At 48.7% G+C, this 23,537-nt stretch overlaps 1 protein-coding gene across 1 annotated transcript in view; it reads left to right on the forward strand.

Annotated features, from left to right (window-relative positions):
- Positions 1-16,592: 16,592 nt before the first annotated feature.
- Positions 16,593-23,537, forward strand: part of LOC311108100 (Fc receptor-like protein 2) — a gene marked incomplete at both ends in the record, with an annotated part of 67,528 nt that continues 60,583 nt past the window's right edge. Inside the window, 6 exons of the mRNA XM_084150739.1 lie at positions 16,593-16,695; positions 17,010-17,270; positions 17,524-17,811; positions 17,923-18,010; positions 18,115-18,160; positions 18,377-18,738. Coding sequence (XP_084006865.1) covers positions 16,593-16,695; positions 17,010-17,270; positions 17,524-17,811; positions 17,923-18,010; positions 18,115-18,160; positions 18,377-18,738 — 1,148 coding nt within the window. The remainder of the gene's footprint in view (positions 16,696-17,009; positions 17,271-17,523; positions 17,812-17,922; positions 18,011-18,114; positions 18,161-18,376; positions 18,739-23,537) is intronic.

A 23,537-nucleotide genomic window follows, 5' to 3' on the forward strand; every position in this document is an offset into this window, starting at 1 on the left:
GGTTAGGACATCTACTTTGTGCATGTCTACTTACTGTCACGATCGTCGTAGAGAGTAGACCAATGCGCAGCGTTAGTTGCAAACATACTTTATTTATTTAATGAATGCACAAACAAAACAACAAAACGATGACGTGACGTCCTCGGTATAACACAACCGACACGGCAACAAACCAAACGGAACAAGATCCCACAAACACTAAGGGAAACAGACTGTTTAAATATGGCTCCCAATCAGAGACAACCAGCAACAGCTGACACTCGTTGCCTCTGATTGGGAGCCACTCTGGCCAACATAGAAATACCACAACTAGAACTCCCACACAGAACATAAACACATAGAATTTACACACCCTGGCTCAACATATAGAGTCCCCAGAGCCAGGGTGTGACACTTACATACATATTATTTCACTTATAATTCACTGTATCACAATTCCAGTGGGTCAGAAGTACATACACTAAGTTGAATGAGCCTTTAAACAGCTTGGTGTCACGATCGTCGAAGGAGGAGGACCAAGTTGCAGCGTGAAATGCAAACATACTTTATTATCAATAGTGATAACACGATAAACAAAACAACAAACGATAACGTGACGTCCTAGGTATAACACAACCAACACGGAACAAGATCCCACAACTACTGTGGGAAAACAGCCTGTCTAAATGTGGTTCCCAATCAGAGACAACCAGCAACAGCTGACACTCGTTGCCTCTGATTGAGAACCACTCTGGCCAACATAGAAATAGAGCAACTAGATAATTAACATAGAAAACAAAACACATAGAATCTACACACCCTGGCTCAACATATAGAGTCCCCAGAACCAGGGTGTGACAGTACCCCCCCCCAAAGGCGCGGACTGCGACCGCGCCTAAACATAAACCAAACAGGGGAGGGCTGGGTGGGCATTCCTCCTCGGAGGCGGTTCCGGCTCCGGGCTTGACCACCACCCTCCAACAATCACCCCTGGCTTAGTGCGAGTGGCAGGAACAGGCCGTACCGGGCTGACGACTCGCACCCCTGGCTTAGTGCGAGTGGCAGGAACAGGCCGGGCCGGGCTGGCGACGCGCACCGTAGGCTTGGTGCGGGGAGCAGGAACAGGCCGGGCCGGGCTGGCGACGCGCACCATTAGCTTGGTGCGGGGAGCAGGAACAGGCCGGGCCGGGCTGGCGACGCGCACCGTAGGCTTGGTGCGAGGGGCAGGAACAGGCCGGGCCGGGCTGGCGACGCGCACCGTTAGCTTGGTGCGGGGAGCAGGAACAGGCCGGGCCGGGCTGGCGACGCGCACCGTAGGCTTGGTGCGAGGGGCAGGAACAGGCCGGGCCGGGCTGGCGACGCGCACCATTAGCTTGGTGCGGGGAGCAGGAACAGGCCGGGCCGGGCTGGCGACGCGCACCGTAGGCTTGGTGCGAGGAGCAGGAACAGGCCGGGCCGGGCTGGCGACGCGCACCGTAGGCTTGGTGCGAGGGGCAGGAACAGGCCGGGCCGGGCTGGCGACGCGCACCGTAGGCTTGGTGCGAGGGGCAGGAACGGGCCGTACCGGGCTGGCGACGCGCACCATTAGCTTGGTGCGGGGAGCAGGAACAGGCCGGGCCGGGCTGGCGACGCGCACCGTAGGCTTGGTGCGAGGGGCAGGAACAGGCCGGGCCGGGCTGGCGACGCGCACCGTAGGCTTGGTGCGAGGGGCAGGAACAGGCCGGGCCGGGCTGGCGACGCGCACCATTAGCTTGGTGCGGGGAGCAGGAACAGGCCGGGCCGGGCTGGCGACGCGCACCGTAGGCTTGGTGCGAGGGGCAGGAACGGGCCGTACCGGGCTGGCGACGCGCACCGTAGGCTTGGTGCGAGGGGCAGGAACAGGCCGGGCCGGGCTGGCGACGCGCACCGTAGGCTTGGTGCGAGGGGCAGGAACAGGCCGGGCCGGGCTGGCGACGTGCACCATTAGCTTGGTGCGGGGAGCAGGAACAGGCCGGGCCGGGCTGGCGACGCGCACCGTAGGCTTGGTGCGAGGAGCAGGAACAGGCCGGGCCGGGCTGGCGACGCGCACCGTAGGCTTGGTGCGAGGGGCAGGAACAGGCCGGGCCGGGCTGGCGACGCGCACCATTAGCTTGGTGCGGGGAGCAGGAACAGGCCGGGCCGGGCTGGCAACGCGCACCGTAGGCTTGGTGCGAGGGGCAGGAACAGGCCGGGCCGGGCTGGCGACGCGCACCGTAGGCTTGGTGCGAGGGGCAGGAACAGGCCGGGCCGGGCTGGCGACGCGCACCGTAGGCTTGGTGCGAGGGGCAGGAACGGGCCGTACCGGGCTGGCGACGCACACCATTAGCTTGGTGCGGGGAGCAGGAACAGGCCGGGCCGGGCTGGCGACGCGCACCGTAGGCTTGGTGCGAGGGGCAGGAACAGGCCGGGCCGGGCTGGCGACGCGCACCGTAGGCTTGGTGCGAGGGGCAGGAACAGGCCGGGCCGGGCTGGCGACGCGCACCATTAGCTTGGTGCGGGGAGCAGGAACAGGCCGGGCCGGGCTGGCGACGCGCACTGTAGGCTTGGTGCGAGGGGCAGGAACGGGCCGTACCGGGCTGGCGACGCGCACCGTAGGCTTGGTGCGAGGGGCAGGAACAGGCCGGGCCGGGCTGGCGACGCGCACCGTAGGCTTGGTGCGAGGGGCAGGAACAGGCCGGGCCGGGCTGGCGACGTGCACCATTAGCTTGGTGCGGGGAGCAGGAACAGGCCGGGCCGGGCTGGCGACGCGCACCGTAGGCTTGGTGCGAGGAGCAGGAACAGGCCGGGCCGGGCTGGCGACGCGCACCGTAGGCTTGGTGCGAGGGGCAGGAACAGGCCGGGCCGGGCTGGCGACGCGCACCATTAGCTTGGTGCGGGGAGCAGGAACAGGCCGGGCCGGGCTGGCAACGCGCACCGTAGGCTTGGTGCGAGGGGCAGGAACAGGCCGGGCCGGGCTGGCGACGCGCACCGTAGGCTTGGTGCGAGGGGCAGGAACAGGCCGGGCCGGGCTGGCGACGCGCACCGTAGGCTTGGTGCGAGGAGCAGGAACAGGCCGGGCCGGGCTGGCGACGCGCACCTTTACCTTGGTGCGGGGAGCAGGAACAGGCCGGGCCGGGCTGGCGACGCGCACCGTAGGCTTGGTGCGAGGGGCAGGAACAGGCCGGGCCGGGCTGGCGACGCGCACCATTATCTTGGTGCGGGGAGCAGGTACAGGCCGGGCCGGGCTTGCGACGCGCACCGTAGGCTTGGTGCGAGGGGCAGGAACAGGCCGGGCCGGGCTGGCGACGCGCACCATTAGCTTGGTGCGGGGAGCAGGAACAGGCCGGGCCGGGCTGGCGAAGCACCGTAGGCTTGGTGCGAGGGGCAGGAACAGGCCGGGCCGGGCTGGCGACGCGCACCGTAGGCTTGGTGCGAGGGGCAGGAACGGGCCGTACCGGGCTGGCGACGCGCACCATTAGCTTGGTGCGGGGAGCAGGAACAGGCCGGGCCGGGCTGGCGACGCGCACCGTAGGCTTGGTGCGAGGGGCAGGAACAGGCCGGGCCGGGCTGGCGACGTGCACCGTAGGCTTGGTGCGAGGGGCAGGAACAGGCCGGGCCGGGCTGGCGACGTGCACCATTAGCTTGGTGCGGGGAGCAGGAACAGGCCGGGCCGGGCTGGCGACGCGCACCGTAGGCTTGGTGCGAGGAGCAGGAACAGGCCGGGCCGGGCTGGCGACGCGCACCGTAGGCTTGGTGCGAGGGGCAGGAACAGGCCGGGCCGGGCTGGCGACGCGCACCTTAGGCTTGGTGCGAGGGGCAGGAACAGGCCGGGCCGGGCTGGCGACGCGCACCATCAACTTAGTGCGGGGAGCAGCAACTGGGCCGGACCGGACTGGTGACACACACCACTTGCTTGGTGTGAGGAGCGGGACTGGGTTTCTTCATAACCCTCCGCTCCCTCAGCTGCCTACACAGTTCCTCTCGCCGTGCCTCTACTTTCTCCTTCTCCCTTATCGCCTCCAGTAGCTCCTCCCTCTGAACCACTAACTCCTGCTCCCTCTGGACCAATAGCCCCCTTAACCTGGTGGCCTCCTCACCTAACCTCCCAATACGCCCTGTAGCTGCCTCCTGCTGCCCCGTCGCCCATGCCGTGTGCCCCCCCCTAAAAATATTTTGGGGTTGCCTCTCGTCCGTCCGCCGACAACACTGTTGACGCCGTTGCTCCTCTCCTGCCTGGGTCTCCCCCTTCATAGCCTTCCGGTACCGGACGGCCTCCTCCTCCGTAATCTGCCCCCAACCGAGGAGGACATCCACTAGAGTTACCTCCTGCGTGTGTTCCTGGACACGCTGCTTGGTCCTGGTATGGTGGGATCTTCTGTCATGATCGTCGAAGGAGGAGGACCAAGGTGCAGCGTGAAATGCAAACATACTTTATTATCAATAGTGATAACACGATAAACAAAACAACAAACGATAACGTGACGTCCTAGGTATAACACAACCAACACGGAACAAGATCCCACAACTACTGTGGGAAAACAGCCTGTCTAAATGTGGTTCCCAATCAGAGACAACCAGCAACAGCTGACACTCGTTGCCTCTGATTGAGAACCACTCTGGCCAACATAGAAACAGAGCAACTAGATAATTAACATAGAACACAAAACACATAGATTCTACACACCCTGGCTCAACATATAGAGTCCCCAGAACCAGGGTGTGACACTTGGAAAATTCCAGAAAATGATGTCATGGCTTTAGAAGCTTCTGATAGGCTAATTGACATCCTTTGAGTCAATTGGAGGTGTACCTGTGGATGTATTTCAAGGCCTACCTTCAAACTCAGTGCCTCTTTGCTTGACATCATGGGAAAATCAAAATAAATCAGCCAAGACCTCAGAAAAAAATCTGGCTCATCCTTGGGAGCAATTTCCAAACGCCTGAAGGTACCACGTTCATCTGTACAAACAATAGTACGCAAGTATAAACACCATGGGACCACACAGCCGTCATATCACTCAGGAAGGAGACGCGTTCTGTCTCCTAGAGATGAACGTACTTTGGTGCGAAAAGTGCAAATCAATCCCAGAACAACAGCAAAGGACCTTGTGAAGATGCTGGAGGAAACAGGTACAAAAGTATCTATATCCACAGTCAAACGAGTCCTATATCGACATAACCTGAAAAGCCGCTCAGCAAGGAAGAAGCCACCGCTCCAAAACCGCCATAAAAAAGCCAGACAAATACTTATTTCCCTCATTAAAATGCAAATCAATTTATAACATTTTTGACATGCGTTTTTCTGGATTTTGTTGTTGTTATTCTGTCTCTCACTGTTCAAATAAACCTACCATTAAAATTATAGACCGATAATTTCTTTGTCAGTGGGCAAACATACAAAATCAGCAGGGGATCAAATACTTTTTTCCCTCACTGTAAATGTAAGAGGGTCATCAGTGGTGTTTGGATGCACTTATGCCTACCCCTCAGACCAAATACCTTCTGGAAGTTCTGGAGTCAATGCTGGGACAACTATCTATGTTGTGCCCAGGAATACAGAGGACGTGTAGAATACCTTGGAAGTAGAAAGAAGAACTGCACCTTGAGAATGAATAACCTAATTAGTAGTGATGCAACACCATGCTACTTCAGATTTGAGATGGTTAACTGAAAAAAATGATGACTGCATGGAACAGTAAAACATCAGTTTCACTAACTCTGACAAGTAATTTTGATAACATACACTACCAGTCAAAAGTTTGGACATACCTACTCATTCAAGGGTTTTTCTTTATTTTTAAAATTTTTTACATTGTAGAATAATAGTGAAGACATCAAAACTATGAAATAACACATGGAATCCTGTAGTAACCCAAAAAGTGTTAAACAAATCAAAATATATTTTATATCTGAGATTGTTCAAATAGCCACCCTTTGCCTTGTTGACAGCTTTGCACAATCTTGGCATTCTCTCAACCATTTTCACCTGGAATGCAGGACAATGACCCTAAGCATACTGCTAAAGCAACACTCGAGTGGTTTAAGGGGAAACATTTAAATGTCTTGGAATGGCCTAGTTAAAGCCCAGACCTCAATACAATTGAGAATATGTGGTATGACTTAAAGATTGCTGTACACCAGCAGAACACATCCAACTTGAAGGAGCTGGAGCAGTTTTGCCTTGAAGAATGGGCAAAGATCCCAGTGGCTAGATGTGCCAAGCTTATAGAGACATACCCCAAGAGACTTGCAGCTGTAATTGCTGCAAAAGGTGGCTCTACAAGGTATTGACTTTGGGGGGGGTGAATAGTTCTTCACACTCAGGTTTTTTTAATTTTTTTGTCTTATTTCTTGTTTGTTTCACAATAAAACATATTTTTAATCTTCAAAGTGGTAGGCATGTTGTGTAAATCAAATGATACAAACACCCCCCAAAAATCTATTTTAATTCCAGGTTGTAAGGCAACAAAATAGGAAAAATGCCAAGGGGGGTGAATACTTTCGCAAGCCACTGTATACTCCACGGTGAAAGCCAGACAGGCCAACGTGACAGACAACCTCCAGTACGCCAGCATCCAGTTCCCCCTCCCCAATCCTATTGCCAGGTAGGAGTGCACTCACTATCAGTTCAGTCCTTTTCCATATAACCTCTTTCTGGAAGTCAGTTTATTTGAAATGTTTGAATATACTCATACAACAACTCTATTTGCTTTTTGCAGGCCAGAAGAAAGTTTAGAGGTGGACCATTCTGTTATCTACTCCAATATTGCCAAACCTGAAGCCTGAACATATCCTTTCATAATGTTGAATAAACTAGGAACGCAAGTTAAGATATGTAAAGTATGCAATTAATAAGTAGTTATGGTAATAGATGTATATGTCTTGTACTGTACTTGTAATGTATGTGTCTCAGGTGTGACGATGAGTTTCCGTTGCTTGTGCATGTTTCTATCTTTCTAATTAAATGATTGCTCCTGTAATTTCATTTGTTGACTGTTTCTTTTTTTGTTTGAGGTGTGGCCGCCCGGGGGAAGGTGCTGGTAAGAGGGAAGTGGCCATGTGGCTGGTTTAGTTTGTAACTATCTGACTAAATTTGAGAGAATATTGTTGATTTATCTTGAATGGAAGTTGAATTAATGTTTTGTTAGATCTTCCCTCGACTGCACCAGAACCTGTATTTTTTGTTGTTTAGTTTGTTTGTTTTATTGATTATGCACTGTTATGACCTCCTTTTTGACCAGGCTGAGAGAGTCTCAGTAATTCAGTTTGTATTCACTAGTGGAGGATAAAAACATTTTTTGAACTTGCAACCTGTTGTTGACTTTATTTTGACACTCAACCCAAACTTGAAGAACCTGTGTATAATATGTGATGGGCAAAACTCAACCTGGGGTGGCGTAGTGACATATGCCATGGTTATGTTATACATACAGTATCTTGATTATTACATGGATTTGTTATGATAAACCTTTATGTAATTGTAATTCAATTTATATATTTACATATATGGAAACTAATCTCTAGTTGTCGTTTCACTTTTGGTTATCCAATACTCAACAACTCTCCATCATAAAGGAAGTAAATTACAGTAGGCCTATTACAGTAAAATGTCTTATTTTCTACAGTAGAGAGCTGAAATGTGGTGTACAGTACATGCTACAGATATTACTGTACATGTTTTTAAAGAAAATTAGATTTAGGGCTGGTTACAGCTACACATCAGTTCCACTGTGTGGCAGTAAACTGGGCACTCAGTACCCAACACAGAGTTCCTGGCCAGCATTGAGTATTCTGGTAGATACCAATGTACTGTTCAAGGTCAAGATAATCTCTCCTCTGCTCCAATGTCTCTTGATGTCCAATGTGAGTAAATACCTGATCCAACAAACATGAGCACATCATATTATTTGACTCATATTGGAGCAGCTATCTAGGTTCAAAGCTCAGCACCAAGGATGTGCTGCTTCTGAAATGTGTTAATTGAATTGGATTATATTCCAAAGAAAGGTAAAGAAAAGGTTTGTTATAATTTTTTGAAAAGGTAATAGGATTTTGAAAGAAGTTTGTAGATAACATAGTGTTCTCACGTATAACAGCCCTTGTCCATTTGTTGTGAATGTCAATGTGCTTGATAACAAATTTGAATTTGCCATGACAAACGGCAATGTCTATTTCCTGACTGTGGCTGTTTGTTTGCATTTTGGTAACTTTTAGGGGAAGTTAAGCAAAGTTTGAGGAGTGTGTTCATGATGACAGGGTATATGGTTAGAGTAAATAACAGTGAACTGTAGGCAACTAACTGAATTCAGAAATGTTCTGAGAACACCAATGGAAATAGTCTAACCCATTAGATTTACCAGAACTACTAATAGGGAGGAAAGTTATGATGTTGTGGAATATACAGTCAACATAATGTGTGGTGAGAGGTACTATATTAGTGTTGTTCTATAGAGATATGCTCAACATCATATAAACACTGTGGTTTATGGGATGTATAAACTTTGATTTTATTTTATATGTTGGCACAGATGTTGTTACAGTGACGGTATACATCAACAACAACCAAATTAAAATCTACGGACATTGCCTCTTTTGGCTCCAATTGGGAACAATCTTGGAAGATTTACAGTGCCTATAGAAAGTCTACACACACCTTGGATTTCTTCACATTTTATTGTGTTACAAAGTGGTATTAAAATTGATTGAATTGACATTTTTTTGTCAATTATCTACACATAATACTCTGTAATGTCAAAGTGGAAGAGAAATTGTAACCTTTTTAAAGATTCATGAAAAATTAAACACTAATATATCTTGATTAGATAGTTATTCAACCCCCTGAGTCAATACATGTTAGAAACACCTTTGGCATCGATTGGAGCTGTGAGTCTTCTTGGGAAAGTCTCATAAGAGCTTTGCACACCTGTATTGTGCAATATTTTCCCATTTTTCTTTTCACAACTCTTCAAGCTCTGTCAAGGTGTTGGGGATCATGCCTAGACAGCAATTTTCAAGACTTTCCATACATTTTCAAGCAGATTTAAGTCAAAACTGTAAGTTAGAAACTGAGGAACATTCACTGTCTTCTTGGTAAGCAACTCCAGTGTAGATTTGGCTTTGTGTCATAGGTTATTGTCCTCCTGAAAGGTGAATTCCTCTCCCAGTGTCTGGTGTAAAGCAGACTGAAGCAGGTTTCTTTTCATCCTGAAAAACTCCCCAGTCTTTGCTGATGTCAAGTATACCCATACCATACTGCAGCCAACACCATGCTTGAAAATAAGGAGGCAGTTACTCAGTGATGTGTTGTGCTGGATTTGCCACAAACATAAGGCTTTGCATTTAGGCCAATAAGTTTATTCCTTTGCCTTGTTTTTGTTGCAGTATTACTTTAGTGCCTTGTTGTGTACAAGATGCATGTTTTAGAATATTTTTTATTCTGTGTATTTGTATTGTTCTTTTCACTCTGTCATTTAGGTAGTTACTGTGGAGTCACTATAATGTTCTTGATCACTTCCTCAGTTTTCTCCCATCACAGCCATTGAACTCTGTAGCTGTTTTAAAATCACCAATGACCTCATGGTGACATCCCTAAGCAGTTCCCTGCCAGTCCTGCAGCTCAGTTCAGAAGGATGACTGCATCTTTGATGTGTCTGGGTGGTTTAATACATCATCCACAGCATAATTATTAATTTGACCATGCTTAAATATATATTAAATGTCTGATTTGTTATTGTTACCAATCTACCAATCACTGCCCTTCTTTATTAGGATTTCGAAAAGCTTCCTGGTCTTTGTAGTTGAACCTGTGCTTGAAATTCAATACTTGGCTGAGGGACCTTACATATGTTGTATGTATGGGGGACAGAGGAATCATGGTTGTTGTTGATGTGTAGAAGCAGGAAGTTGCCCTGATGTGTATGATGTCATGCTGAGTTTACCTTTATGTCGAATGTTCCTTCTTACTCTGGATCAAGTTCAAGATATACAAATATATCACTTGATGGTGACAAAGAGCCCAAGGATGCTACCAGTAGTGCTGAAACTAACATAGAGATGACATCACATCACTCACTAATGTGTTCTGTTGGGATGCTGTTGACTTTGAAGAACATTTCTCAGCATTGTTAACATCTTTTTATTCACACACACTTTGGTTGTTTAGAAGTTCAAAATGGGTGATCGTAATTCTGGAGGTTGCGTTGGTTTCAACATGCAGTGTAATGGGCCTTTCTCTAGTTAATAGTATAAGACGTATTCTCAGTGTTGTTTATCATTTAGCCACAATTCTATACTTCATGATGGCCAAATTCACCTGTATGGCTCTAAGTCACACATTTAATCTCCTCTCTTATAGAGGTTTAAGTTATCTTGCTATGTTACTGTAACCCCCTTAAATACACTATTACATATCAAGTGTATGATAACAGGAAGGAAAAAACCACCAAAAAGCTCCCCAGACAATTCATGCTCATCCCAACTTCTGCATTGTGGCTGTGACATGATTATTATCTCATCTCTCCATAGTATTTATTTGAATGGCCTTGCTGATCAGTCTCTCTGGACGCGCTCTGCAGGAGGGTGAGTGGTGCTGTTTCTCTCTGTAGAGTTTATTTTGTGTTTTCTTTTCTTTAGTTTGTGCAACGTTGGTGCGTAGTGATGTTCAATCCATCTGTTAAGTGAGAATTTAAAGACAGAATGACTAGATGATTTAGAGCTGTATCCACGTTGTGAGAGAACTCTTCAGAGACAAAGACACGTAATGCACCTGACCTGCTTTAAGTGAAAACACTGTTGGAGCTTGTTTCATGATTGACCTTGCTAATAAGTTAAGTCATTCTGTTCTCAAAAGAAACCTCTGGTGTTTTGTATCGAGGTGTTGCAGTTTGATGTGATGTGGCTCTTGAAAACAACCAGTGTGATGCTGGTGATTACTCTCTCATTGCCAGGTGAGTAGATATAATATATTGTTTGATGCTTTATCATGCTGTGGATGTTGGTACTGATTGATGATCAATTATTGAGATGCGAACTATGTACTAGTTGTCACACCCTGGTTCTGGGACTCATTATTGTTGAGCCAGGGTGTGTGCAGTCTATGTGTTTTGGTTCTATGTTGGGTGTAGAGTGTTGTATTTCTATGTTTGGGCAATGACTCCCAATCGGAGGTAACGAGTGTCAGCTGTCGGCTCGTTATCTCTGATTGGGAGCCATATTTATCTGTATGTTTTCCTGTGGGGTTGGTGGGTTTTTGTTTCCTTGTTGCTGTCTGTATCAGTAGTGGAACTTCACGTATCGTATTTTGTTGTTTTCTTCGTGGTTGCTTTTATTAATAAAGTCATCATGTTTCTCGGAACACGCGCTGCGCGTTGGTCTCATCCTTCACACGATCGTGACAGAAAAACCCACCACAACAAGACCAAGCAGCGTGTGAAGCGGCAACAGGACCCAGCCATAAAGGATTCATGGACATGGGAGGAGATTCTGGATGGTAAGGGGCCTTGGGCACAACCGGGAGAGTATCGCCGTCCTCGTGAAGAGCTGGAGGCAGCTAAAGCCGAGAGGCGGCGATATGAGGAGGCAGCACGGAGGCAAGACTGGAAGCCTGTGGGTACTACCCAAGAATTTCTTGGGGGGGGGCTAAGAGGGAGTGTGGCGAAGTCAGGTAGGAGACCTGCGCCTACTCCCTGGACTGACCGTGGAGAGCGAGAGTACGGGCAGACACCGTGTTACGCAGTTGAGCGCATGGTGTCTCCTGTACGCAGGCATAGCCCGGTTCGGTACAGTCCAGCTCCACGTATCGGCCGGGCCAGATTGAGTGTTGAGCCGGATGTCATGAAGCCGGTCCCACGCATCAGACCACCAGTGCGTCTTCTCGGGCCGGCGTACATGGCACCAGCCTTACGCATGGTGTTCCCGGTTCGCCCACATAGGCCGGTGCGGGTTAGTCCACCTCCCCGTACTGGTCGGGCGACGGGGAGCATCAAGCCGGGTAAGGTTGGGCAGGCTCAGTGCTCAAGGGGGCCAGTACGCCTGCACGGTCCGGTGTTTCCGGCGCCACCTCCCCGCTCCAGCCCAGTACCACCAGTACCTACACCACGCACCAGGTTTCCAGTGCGTCTTCAGAGCCCTGTGTCTCCTCCACGCACTGGCTCTATGGTGCGTGTCTCCAGCCCTTTACCACCAGTGCAGACACCACGCACCAAGCCTCCTGTGTGTCCCCCGAGTCCTGTGCGTCCTGTTGTTGCTCTCCGCACTAGCCCTGAGATGCGTGTCCTCAGCCCGGTACCTCCAGTTCCGGCACCACGCATCAGGCCTACGGTGTGCGTCGTCAGCCCAGCCCGGCCTGTCCCTGCGCCACGTAGGATGCCTACGGTGTGCGTCGTCAGCCCAGCCCGGCCTGTCCCTGCGCCACGTAGGATGCCTACGGTGTGCGTCGTCAACCCAGCCCGGCCTGTCCCTGCGCCACGTAGGATGCCTACGGTGTGCGTCGCCAGCTCAGCCCGGTCTGTTTCTACTCCACGCACCAAGGATACGGTGCGCTTCGCCAGCCCCGCCCGGCCTGTTCCTACTCCACGCACCAGGGATACGGTGCGCTTCGCCAGCCCAGCCCGGCCTGTTCCTGCTCTCCGCACTAGGCGTGAGGTGAGTCCCCAGGGTCCAGCATGCCCTGTTCCGGCTCCCCGCACTAGGCGTTATAGGAGTCCCCAGGGTCCAGCATGCCCTGTTCCGACTCCCCGCACTAGCCCTGAAATGCGTGTCCTCAGCCCGGTACCTCCTGTTCCGGCACCACGCACCAGTTCTACGATGCGCTTCAGACAGCCAGAGTCTGCCGTCTGCCCAACGGGGCCTGAACTGTCCGTCTGCCCAACGCCGTCTGAACTGCTCGTCTGCCCAACGGCGCCTGAACTGTCCGTCTGCCAAGCGCCGCAGGAGCTGCCCGTCTGCCATGAGCCTGCAAAGCCGCCCGTCTGCCATGAGCCTACAGAGCCGTCCGCCAGACCGGAGCCGCTAGAGCTCTCCGCCAGACAGGAGCAGCCAGAGCCTTCCGCCAGACAGGATCAGCCAGAGCCTTCCGCCAGACAGGATCAGCCAGAGCCTTCCGCCAGACAGGATCAGCCAGAGCCTTCCGCCAGACAGGATCAGCCAGATCCTTCTGCCAGACAGGATCCGCCAGAGCCAGCCAGTCAGGTACTGTCCCTTAGTCCGGTGCTGCCCCTTAGTCCGGTGCCGCCCCTTAATCCAGTGGGGTTTAGTTGGGGGGTGGTCATGAGGAAGGGAAGACGTAAGCGGAGAGTGACTAAGGTGGAGTGGGGACCACGACCTGGGCCGGAGCCGCCACCAGGGACAGACGCCCACCCAGACCCTCCCCTAGACTGTTGCTGGTGCGCCCGGAGGTCGCACCTTTAGGGGGGGGTAATGTGACACTCTGGCTCCACGGACCTTCGTATTTTGAGCCAGGGTTGTTCATTTTCATTTGTTTTGGGTGTGTTCGTTCTGTTGTGTCTATTTCTAGGTTTTGGTTGTGTTTCCTTGTTTGTATTCATTGACTCCCAATCGGAGGTAACGAGTGTCAGCTGTTCGGCTCGTTATCTCTGATTGGGAGCCATATTTAAGATGTAGGTTTTCTTGGGTTAGTTGTGGGTTATTGTTCCATGTTCTATGTTCAGTCTGTGTACTGAGGACGTCACGGATCGTGTTTTGTTTTGTCGTGTGTTTCTTTATTAAAAATAAGTCATGTTCACTCGCTACGCTGCGCATTGGTCTCATCCTTACGACCGTCGTGACACTAGTACTGCGTATGGCTCATAAGAGATGAACAGGAAACTACTGCAGAGGTCAGAGGGGATATTTTATATTGTTCTTCTAATGTAATTGTTGTGTTGCCTTGATGGTGAGATGTATTTTTATCAAACGATTAACCTCAAAGAGAATGACTTTATCTTATCTGAGATTACAGAGTAACTCACTCTATTAATTCACAAAAATACAGAAGTACTTATAGTCTGTTATTGCACCAGCATGTGTACAGTATTATCTATTTAATTAACATATCTGAATATACGTGGGCCACACATAGGAATGTTATATTTTCCTTACTGTAAATTGGCACTGTATGTATTTGCATGACTAGATAAGTGTGATAATATTAATATGAACTGTTTTTGCGTTGTTTATGTTTTTTTTGTTTGTTTTGTGTATGTTTGATCTTTTTAAAGGTGTTAGTGGAGGTCCTTATGGGGTGACTTCTGACAACGTGTCTCCATGTGCCTTGAGAGGGTCATCAGTGGTGTTTGGATGTAGCTATGATTACCCCTCAAGAGACACTGTCACGAAAACCATCTGGTTCGGTATGGAGAACAACACATGGACGGACCTCTTTCAGAACCAGGCATATAGTGGGCGTGTAGAATACCTTGGCAACAATATGCACAACTGCACATTGAGAATAAGTAACTTAAGACCGAGTGATGCAAAAAAATACCACTTTAGATTTCTGACAGACCATGATAAATGGTCGGATCCAAAAGGAGTTGTGTTGTCAGTAACAGGTAATGTTGAAATTAGTCAAATTGTTATAATATTCATTATCATGAATAGGCTACATAAGCTGTTTCAGTGACATCCTGCCAGTTTCTTGCTCCTCTCTACCAGGGCTGACAGCTGTAGTCAACCCTGCCACTGTGAGAGAGGGAGAGAAGGTGACACTAACATGTGCCACAACCTGTACACTGAGTGACCATCCCACTATTGCCTGGTTCAGGGATGGACACTCAGTACCCAACACCAAGTTCCTGGCCAGCATTCAGGATGCTGGCAGCTACCAATGTACTGTTCAAGGTCTCTCCTCTGATCCAGTGTCTCTTGATATACAATGCAAGTAAATACCTGACCTAATTAATGTGAGCAGATCATGTTATGTGTATTCGAGCAGCTATCTACGTTCAAAGCTCTGCACCAAGGATGTGCTGATTCTGAAATGTGTTCATTTAATTGCATTATGTTGCAAAGAAAGTTAAATGCAAGGTCTGTTATGAATTTCTGGTAAAATAATAGGAGTGATTTTGAAAGAAGGATATTGATGAAGTAGTGCTCTCACATATCAGCCTTTGTCAGTTTGGTCTGAATGATAACGGCAGTGTCTATTTTCTGAGTGTGCCTGTGTGTGTTTACATTGTGGTTACTTGTAGGGGAAGTTAAGCAAAGTTTGAGGATGGCGTTCATGATGACAGGGTATGGTGAGAGAAAATAACACAGTGAACTATAGGCTACTAATGGAATGCAATGAAAATATTCTGACCCATTAGATATACTGGAACCACTCATGAGGATGAACGTTCAGTGTTATAATGTTCTGAAATATACAGGCAACATAATGTGTGGTGAGAGGTACTATAGTAATGTTGTTCTATAGAGAAATGCTCAACATTACTTCCTCTCCTACAGATGCTCCAAAGAATGTAATATTGTCTGTCAGTCCATCTGGAGATGTTGTTAAGGGTATCTCAGTCACTCTCACCTGCAGCTGCAGTGCAAACCCCCCTGTGTTGAGCTACATCCTGTATGAGGAGAGTGGGCAGGGCTCTACCGTTGTGGCATTACATTTACATTTACATTTACGTCATTTAGCAGACGCTCTTATCCAGAGCGACTTACAAATAGGTGCATTCACCTTATAGCCAGTGGGATAACCACTTTACAATGTTTTTTTTATTTGTATTTTTTATTTTTTGGGGGGGTGGAATAAAGGGGGGGGGGGGGGGGGGTAGAAGGATTACTTTATCCTATCCCAGGTATTCCTTAAAGAGGTGGGGTTTCAAATGTCTCCGGAAGGTGGTGAGTGACTCCGCTGTCCTGGCGTCGTGAGGGAGCTTGTTCCACCATTGGGGTGCCAGAGCAGCGAACAGTTTTGACTGGGCTGAGCGGGAACTATGCTTCCGCAGAGGTAGGGGAGCCAGCAGGCCAGAGGTGGATGAACGCAATGCCCTCGTTTGGGTGTAGGGACTGATCAGAGCCTGAAGGTACGGAGGTGCCGTTCCCCTCACAGCTCCGTAGGCAAGCACCATGGTCTTGTAGCAGATGCGAGCTTCAACTGGAAGTCAGTAGAGTGTGCGGAGGAGCGGGGTGACGTGAGAGAACTTGGGAAGGTTGAACACCAGACGGGCTGCGGCATTCTGGATGAGTTGTAGGGGTTTAATGGCACAGGCAGGGAGCCCAGCCAACAGCGAGTTGCAGTAATCCAGACGGGAGATGACAAGTGCCTGGATTAGGACATGTGCCGCTTCCTGTGTAAGGCAGGGTCGTACTCTCCGAATGTTGTAGAGCATGAACCTACAGGATCGGGTCACCGCCTTCATGTTAGCGGAGAACGACAGGGTGTTGTCCAGGGTCACGCCAAGGCTCTTCGCACTCTGGGAGGAGGACACAACGGAGTTGTCAACCGTGATGGCGAGATCATGGAACGGGCAGTCCTTCCCCGGGAGGAAGAGCAGCTCCGTCTTGCCGAGGTTCAGCTTGAGGTGGTGATCCGTCATCCATACTGATATGTCTGCCAGACATGCAGAGATGCGATTCGCCACCTGGTTATCAGAAGGGGGAAAGGAGAAGATTAGTTGTGTATGGTGGCTGTCTCACATCCAGGGGACAGTGGATGGTTCTACTGTAATGCCACAAACAGTATCAGCACAGTCAGATCTAATGTAACTAACCTTGATGTTCAGTGTGAGTATTGGTCGTTTAATTGACCATCAGAATTCAGTGGAGGCTGCTGAAGGGAGGACGGCTCATAATAATGGCTGGAATTGAGTGCAATGGCTGGAAGGGAGTGAATGGAATGGTATCAAACACACGTGTTTGATACCATTCCATTCACTCCATTCCGGCCATTATTATGAGTCGTTCTCCCCTCAGCAGCTTCTACTGTCAGAACTTATGAGCTATAGGCCAACAAGACAGTGGTGCCAGTAAGACATTTGGATACAATGTCTGTGAAAGAACACTGTCTTCCCCAGTGTACAATTTGTTGTCACTTTCAGACCCTACTGAGGACACCTCTGTGTCAGTCAGTCCCTCTGGTCCAGTGGTAGAGGGCAGCTCTGTGAATCTAACCTGCAGCAGCCATGCTAACCCAGCAGTGAGCTACACCTGGTACAGAGTCAATGGGAGCAGCCCTGTCCAGTCAGGGACTCAGTTGTTATTTGAGGCTGTCTCTCCTGCTAACTCAGGGAGGTATTACTGTGAGGCATGGAACAAACATGGAGCCCTCAACTCATCAGTCCTGGTCCTTAATGTTCTGTGTAAGTTAAGTCTGCTTGTGGGGATGTCTGTTTTTTGTGCTAAGTTGTGTGTGCTTGCTTGATAGGGAAGCAGGTTGTTAAAACGTTATGTTGTTGAGCAAGAGACAGTGTAATCTCCAACATACTGCAATGGTTTTAATCTACAGTGAAATATAAATGAAATTAACACAACCATGTTGGCTAGAACCGATTGGATTAATAATTACTAAATATACAGAAGATATGACCTTTTAAATAATTTTGCTTGCTTTAGATGCCCCAAAGAACACCTTGGTGTCAGTCAGTCCCTCTGGTCCAGTGGTAGAGGGAAGCTCTGTGAATCTGACCTGCAGCAGCCACGCCAACCCAGCAGTGGAGAACTACACCTGGTTTAAGAAGTATGGAGCAGACACCTCACAGACAGGGTCAGGAGAAGTATTGAGATTGACCTCTCTAATCTCATCTGACAGTGGACAGTTCTTCTGTGAGGCCAGGAACAGAGAAGGGGCTCACAACTCTACTGTGCTGTCTCTGATCCTGCAGGGTCAGTATGGAAGCAAATGTTATGTCCTCCTGTCTAGGCAAATGTCCTGTTGTCATGAACCGATATATATCAAGTGGGAATTCCCTTGACTTGAATGTATTGCATTCATGTATCCTGTGTCATTTTCAGATACAAATACTGTCCAAATGCTAGTTTACATTGGTTCCGCGGCCACAGTTTTCATGGTGATCATACCTCTTGTGTTCCTATGGATGTGGTAAGTCTAGCAACATTGTGTACTCAGTTCAATATCATAATGCAGAGTATGATGGCCTTGTGGTACCTGTTTGTTCCCCCAAAGAAGTGTGTTTTCTTTGACAGGAAGAGCCCGTTCAAATTATGTCAAAAGACTGCTGTGGACAAAGAGGTCAGTAAAACCACATATACACTCTAATTAACAATACCAATAGCATGTCAGTGCAACAGTGTTATCTGGAGGTTCATGGTATTTGAACAACGTTCAAGCGCAAGCTTCCATTCTTCCCCGGTAACACGATACTTAGTTTAACCAATGGATGAAGCTACAGTGAGTAGTCAAAATATCAAACATTTTGTATTGTTTTTGACTGATTCCATATTTCAGGATGATCAAAACCCAGTCTTATCCAGTAGAAGGACCAGTAACGAGCCAGCAATTCAGGAAACTAGAACGGAGGAACAGGAAAATGCCCTCTATGCCAACGTTCAACTCCCTCCCTCTCACACCCACCACCAAGACAGTTCTCTGTACTCTGTGGTCCAGCCACCACCTCCACAGAACCCTCCAGACCCTCATTACGCTACCTTTGACTTCGAGCAGTTCCATAGCTCCATCGACAGGGCCCCACACTCAGGACTCCATGGGGATAATGTTGTATACTCCACGGTGAAAGCCAGACAGGCCAACGTGACAGACAACCTCCAGTACGCCAGCATCCAGTTCCCCCTCCCCAATCCTATTGCCAGGTAGGAGTGCACTCACTATCAGTTCAGTCCTTTTCCATATAACCTCTTTCTGGAAGTCTGTTTATTTGAAATGTTTGAATATACTCATACAACAACTCTATTTGCTTTTTGCAGGCCAGAATAAAGGTTAGAGGTTGACCATTCTGTTATCTACTCCACTGTTGAACATATCGTTTCATAATGTTGAATAAACCAAGCTGCATTGGAAAACATGTTAAGATATGTAAAGTATCCAATTAATAGGTAGTTATGGTAATATATGTATATATCTTGTACTGTACTTGTAATGTATGTGTCTCAGGTGTGATGATGAGCCTCCATTGCTTGTGCATGCTTCTACCTTGCTAAATGAATGATTGCTCCTATAATTTCATTGGCTGACAGTTTTTTTTTCTTTGAGGTGTGGCCGCCCGGGGGAAGGTGCTGTTAAGAGGGAAGTGGCCATGTGGCTGGTTTAGTTTGTAACTATCTGACTAAATTTGAGAGAATATTGTTGATTTATCTTGAATGGAAGTTGAATTAATGTTTTGTTAGATCTTCCCTCGACTGCACCAGAACCTGTATTTTTGGTTGTTTAGTTTGTTTGTTTTATTAATTATGTACTGTTATGACCTCCTTTTTGACCAGGCTGAGAGAGTCTCAGTAATTCAGTTTGTATTCACTAATGGAGGATAAAAAATAAATAATTGAACTTGCAACCTGTTGTTGACTTCTTTATTTTGCCACTCAACCCAAACTTGAAGAACCTGTGTATAATATGTGATGGGCAAAACTCAACCTGGGGTGGCGTAGTGACATATGCCATGGTTATGTTATACATACAGTATCTTGATTATTACATGGATTTGTTATGATAAACTTTCATGTAATTGTAATTTAATTTATATATTTACATATATGGAAACTAATCTCTAGTTGTCGTTTCACTTTTGGTCATCCAATAAACAACTCTCCATCATAAAGGAAGTAAATTACAGTAGGCCTATTACAGTAAAATGTCTTATTTTCTACAGTAGAGAGCTGAAATGAGGGGTGCAGTACATGCTACAGATATTACTGTACATGTTTTTAAAGAAAATTAGATTTAGGGCTGGATACAGCTATACAACAGTGCCACTGTGTGGCAGTAAACTGGGCACAACATCTCCCAGCAGAGTTAATTCAGTTCCTTTTCAGTTCCTGCTAATTTAAGTGTCTCATTTGTCATGGTCACCCTTGATGTAATAATATGGTAACAGCTGCTGGATGGTGGTCTCTGTAAGACTGTAACCTGGTTGACTTGATGTCAGGATAGTTTTCTTATAGGGGAAAGTTGTTATGGATCAGACCTTATCGTTTAATTAACTTGCTATATTGACTTTGTTTTCTAGTGGAGATTCTCTGTTTTGGTTGATAATGTTTTCTGCTATTACTCCACTAAACTTATCAGATGGAAGACTACAAAACAGTTAATAGACAATATAAAGTTATACTGTACATATCACATGAAAAGTAAACTCTCAAGGGTACAGGAGTTGTTGTTTACAGAGAATGGCGCGACAAACAAGAAACCTCCAGTCAGCAGCAGTCCTGTGGGTGAAAACAGCTCGTTGATGAGAGGTCGAAGGAGAATGGCAAGAATCGTACAAGCTAACAGGCGGGCCACAAACAGGCGAATAACGGAAAAGTACAATAGTGGTGTGCAGAACGGCATCTCGGATTGCACAACTCCTTAGTCCTTATCACGGATGGGCTACTGCAGCAGACGACAACACTGGGTTCCACTCCTATCAGCTAAAAACAAGATGAAGCAGTTCCAATGGGCACACGATCACCAACACTGGAAAATTGAGGAGTGGAAAAACATTGCCTGGTCCGACGAAGCCGGGTTCCTGTTGCATCGTGCTGATGGCAGAGTCAGGATTTGGTGTAAGCAGCATGAGCCCATGGCCCCATCCTGCCTGGTGTCAACGGTACAGGCTGGTGGTGGTGGTGTAAACCTCCCCTGTTATTGTTATGGTGAGAGGTTAGCATGACTTGGGGGTATGATATTTGTGGTCTGTAACTTCCTCACTCATCATTATTCACGATTCATTAAGGACTATCCATAATCATTGTAGCGTCCACATGAATGTAGAATTGTTTAGAAACATATTCTATTATTATTTACAATAAAAGTGATTCCAAAATGACATTTTGTGCCCTTTCCATTGGGGCACAAAATAATCTGAAACCAAAACAAACAGAAAATGTTATCAATCAAGCTTGATGTAATCATTGTGTACTAGTAATATGGGACCAAATACTAAAATGTTGACTACTTTAAAATCTGTGTGTCAATCTAAGTAACCTAATGAAAAAATCCCAATCAAAATCCATCAGTTTAAACTACAGATATCAGGCTAAGCTACAGCGGTGTTTGTCAGAACATGAGACATCCCTAAAATCGGTCTTCTCACAAAAACGTCTGTAGCGTCCTGTAACGACCCGGTATTGTGTTCTGTGTTTGTGGGTGTGTTATCGTTCTCATGGGTGCTAGCAGGGGTTAAATATGCCAGGACAGATGGAAAGGTTGGGGGGGTATGATGGGTAATCCCGCTGGGTTTTGGAATGCTTAAATAGGGGTTACGGTCTCATATCTCTCTCTTCTGTTCGGGACCCTTAACTTGACATGTTATATTAGTGTACGTTCGAGGTTTAGCAGCGTGGGCTGTGGCCTGAACAATAGCCCATTCAGGAATAAACCTGTGTTCTGCCTGTACACCTGGTGCCCGTCTCTCTTTTACTTCATGACCCAGCTGGGTCATTACATTGGTGTCAGAAGTGCTTTCGAACGACGGGATAGATCGAGATTAGGCGAGTTAGCTGTTTCAGCATAGGCAGTGGTTGACTTTAGCGTGACTCGCATCTACGGTCATGATGATCGGGGCGAGGCGGAAAATTAAGGAAGAGTCGGACAAAGTGTCCGTTGTGGGCTCGGGTGTACCCGGTCGGGAGGGTCAGGCGACGACGGCTGTAGAAGAGCTGGAGAGCCACATGGTGGATGTTAAATTGTCAATCAGCAAGATGGCAGAACGGGCGGGTTTTCCTTCACACCGCTCGACCAGAACAGACGTCACGGCGACGGAGATATCGACGTCACCGCGTGCGGAAATGGCTGGGCCTCCTTATGTAAACAGAGATGGCAGTGCCCTATTGCCATTAGCCATGGTAGCGGCTAAACTTCCAAAGTTCAATGGACAAGGTAAATGGGAAGTTTTTTTCACTCAATTCGAGTTGTTGGCTAGAGCCGGGAGGTGGTCTGACGAGACGAAAGGGTTACAGCTTGCCCTGAGCCTGGCAGAGGAGGCGTCGGAATGCCTGCTAACGCTAGCCCCGGACGAGAGGGGCGACTACGGTGCGCTAGTGGAGGCATTGGGGGGCCGTTTCGGCAGCGATGCACAGCCCAACATGCTGCGGATTTAACTGATAACAAATAACTGATAACAAAAAGAGACTTCAGGGGGAATCATTAAAGGCGTTGGCAAGTGGTATTCTGAGCCTGACCAGGCGGGCTTATGCAACTATGCCGATTGGGGTGCAAGACGAGCTGGCACGGGACAGTTTTATTAGAGCGCTCTCCCCCACCGAACTGGGTAAGCATGTTCAGATGTCGGACCCAGCATCTCTGCGGGCTGCAGTGGAGATAGCCAGGAACAGGGAGCTGATCTGGGGTGAGGGAGTGAGAGTGGAGGTTGCCAGTCAACCAGAGGTGAGAGCAGCGGTGGCCGGGGTGCCGGGGGTCACCAAACCAGAGTGGGTCGACGAGTTGGGCGGGTTAGTCAAGACCGCTTTGCTTGTCATTGAGAGGGGCTCCAGACAACATCGCAGTGTCAGCTCAACTCCCATTGTCTGCTGGGGTTGGGCCAGCCTGGCCACATTCAGCGGGAGTGTGGCAGATTCTCCCGTCACCAGGGAAACGACAGCGGGTTTTCGCGCAGGGGGCAGCGCGGGCCCACCCCCCCGCCCCCGAACCCACAGTAAGCAGAAGAGGTACCCAGCAGGGGGCAGGGCTGTCCCTCCGTCTTCCTCCAAGCTTGCCGAAACTCCACTGGTCGTCCCGGCAGCTCCCTTGGTCGTTGTGCAATCCCAGCAGCTGTCTCCGGCGGCAACGACCTTCACTCCCCATAATGGTGCAAGCACAGGCAGCCCAGTAGCCCAAAACACACTGGCTCCTTCACCCCATCAGCCCGACGGGGGGAAGGAGGAAGTTATCGACGCCGTTGAGGCTGTGTGGCTGAAAAACTGTCAAGGTCTGGATGAGAGACAACAGAAACAATTACAGCAGCTGCTGTTTGACTTTAAAGATAGTTTCGCTTGGGGGTAAGATGAGGTAGGGCAAACGCACCTGGTTCAGCACGACATCGACACTGGGAACACCCAACCCATTAAAATTCGGCCCCGTCGCATTCTCCTTGCCAAGAGGGAATCAGCAGCCACAGCTATTGCTGACATGTTGCGGGCTGATTTCATTGAGCCATCAGATAGCCCATGGTCCGCGCCGGTCATCATGGTGCCTAAGAAAGGGGGTAAACTTAGGTTTTGTGCGGACTACAGGGGCCTAAATTCTGTCACCACTAAAGACTCTTACCCCATACCGAGGATCGATGAGTCGCTAGACCACGTCAGAGGGTCCTCGTGGTTCTCTTCCCTTGATCTGCGCAGTGGCTACTGGCAGGTGCCCCTCTCGCCTGGGGCACGTGAAAAAACTGCCTTCTCCACGGATAGGGGCCATTGGCAGTTCAAGGTGCTGTGCTTCGGGCTTTGTAATGCTCCTGCCA

The sequence above is a fragment of the Coregonus lavaretus genome (genome assembly GCF_964263955.1).
Source record: "Coregonus lavaretus genome assembly, chromosome: 3".
NCBI lineage: Eukaryota > Metazoa > Chordata > Actinopteri > Salmoniformes > Salmonidae > Coregonus > Coregonus lavaretus.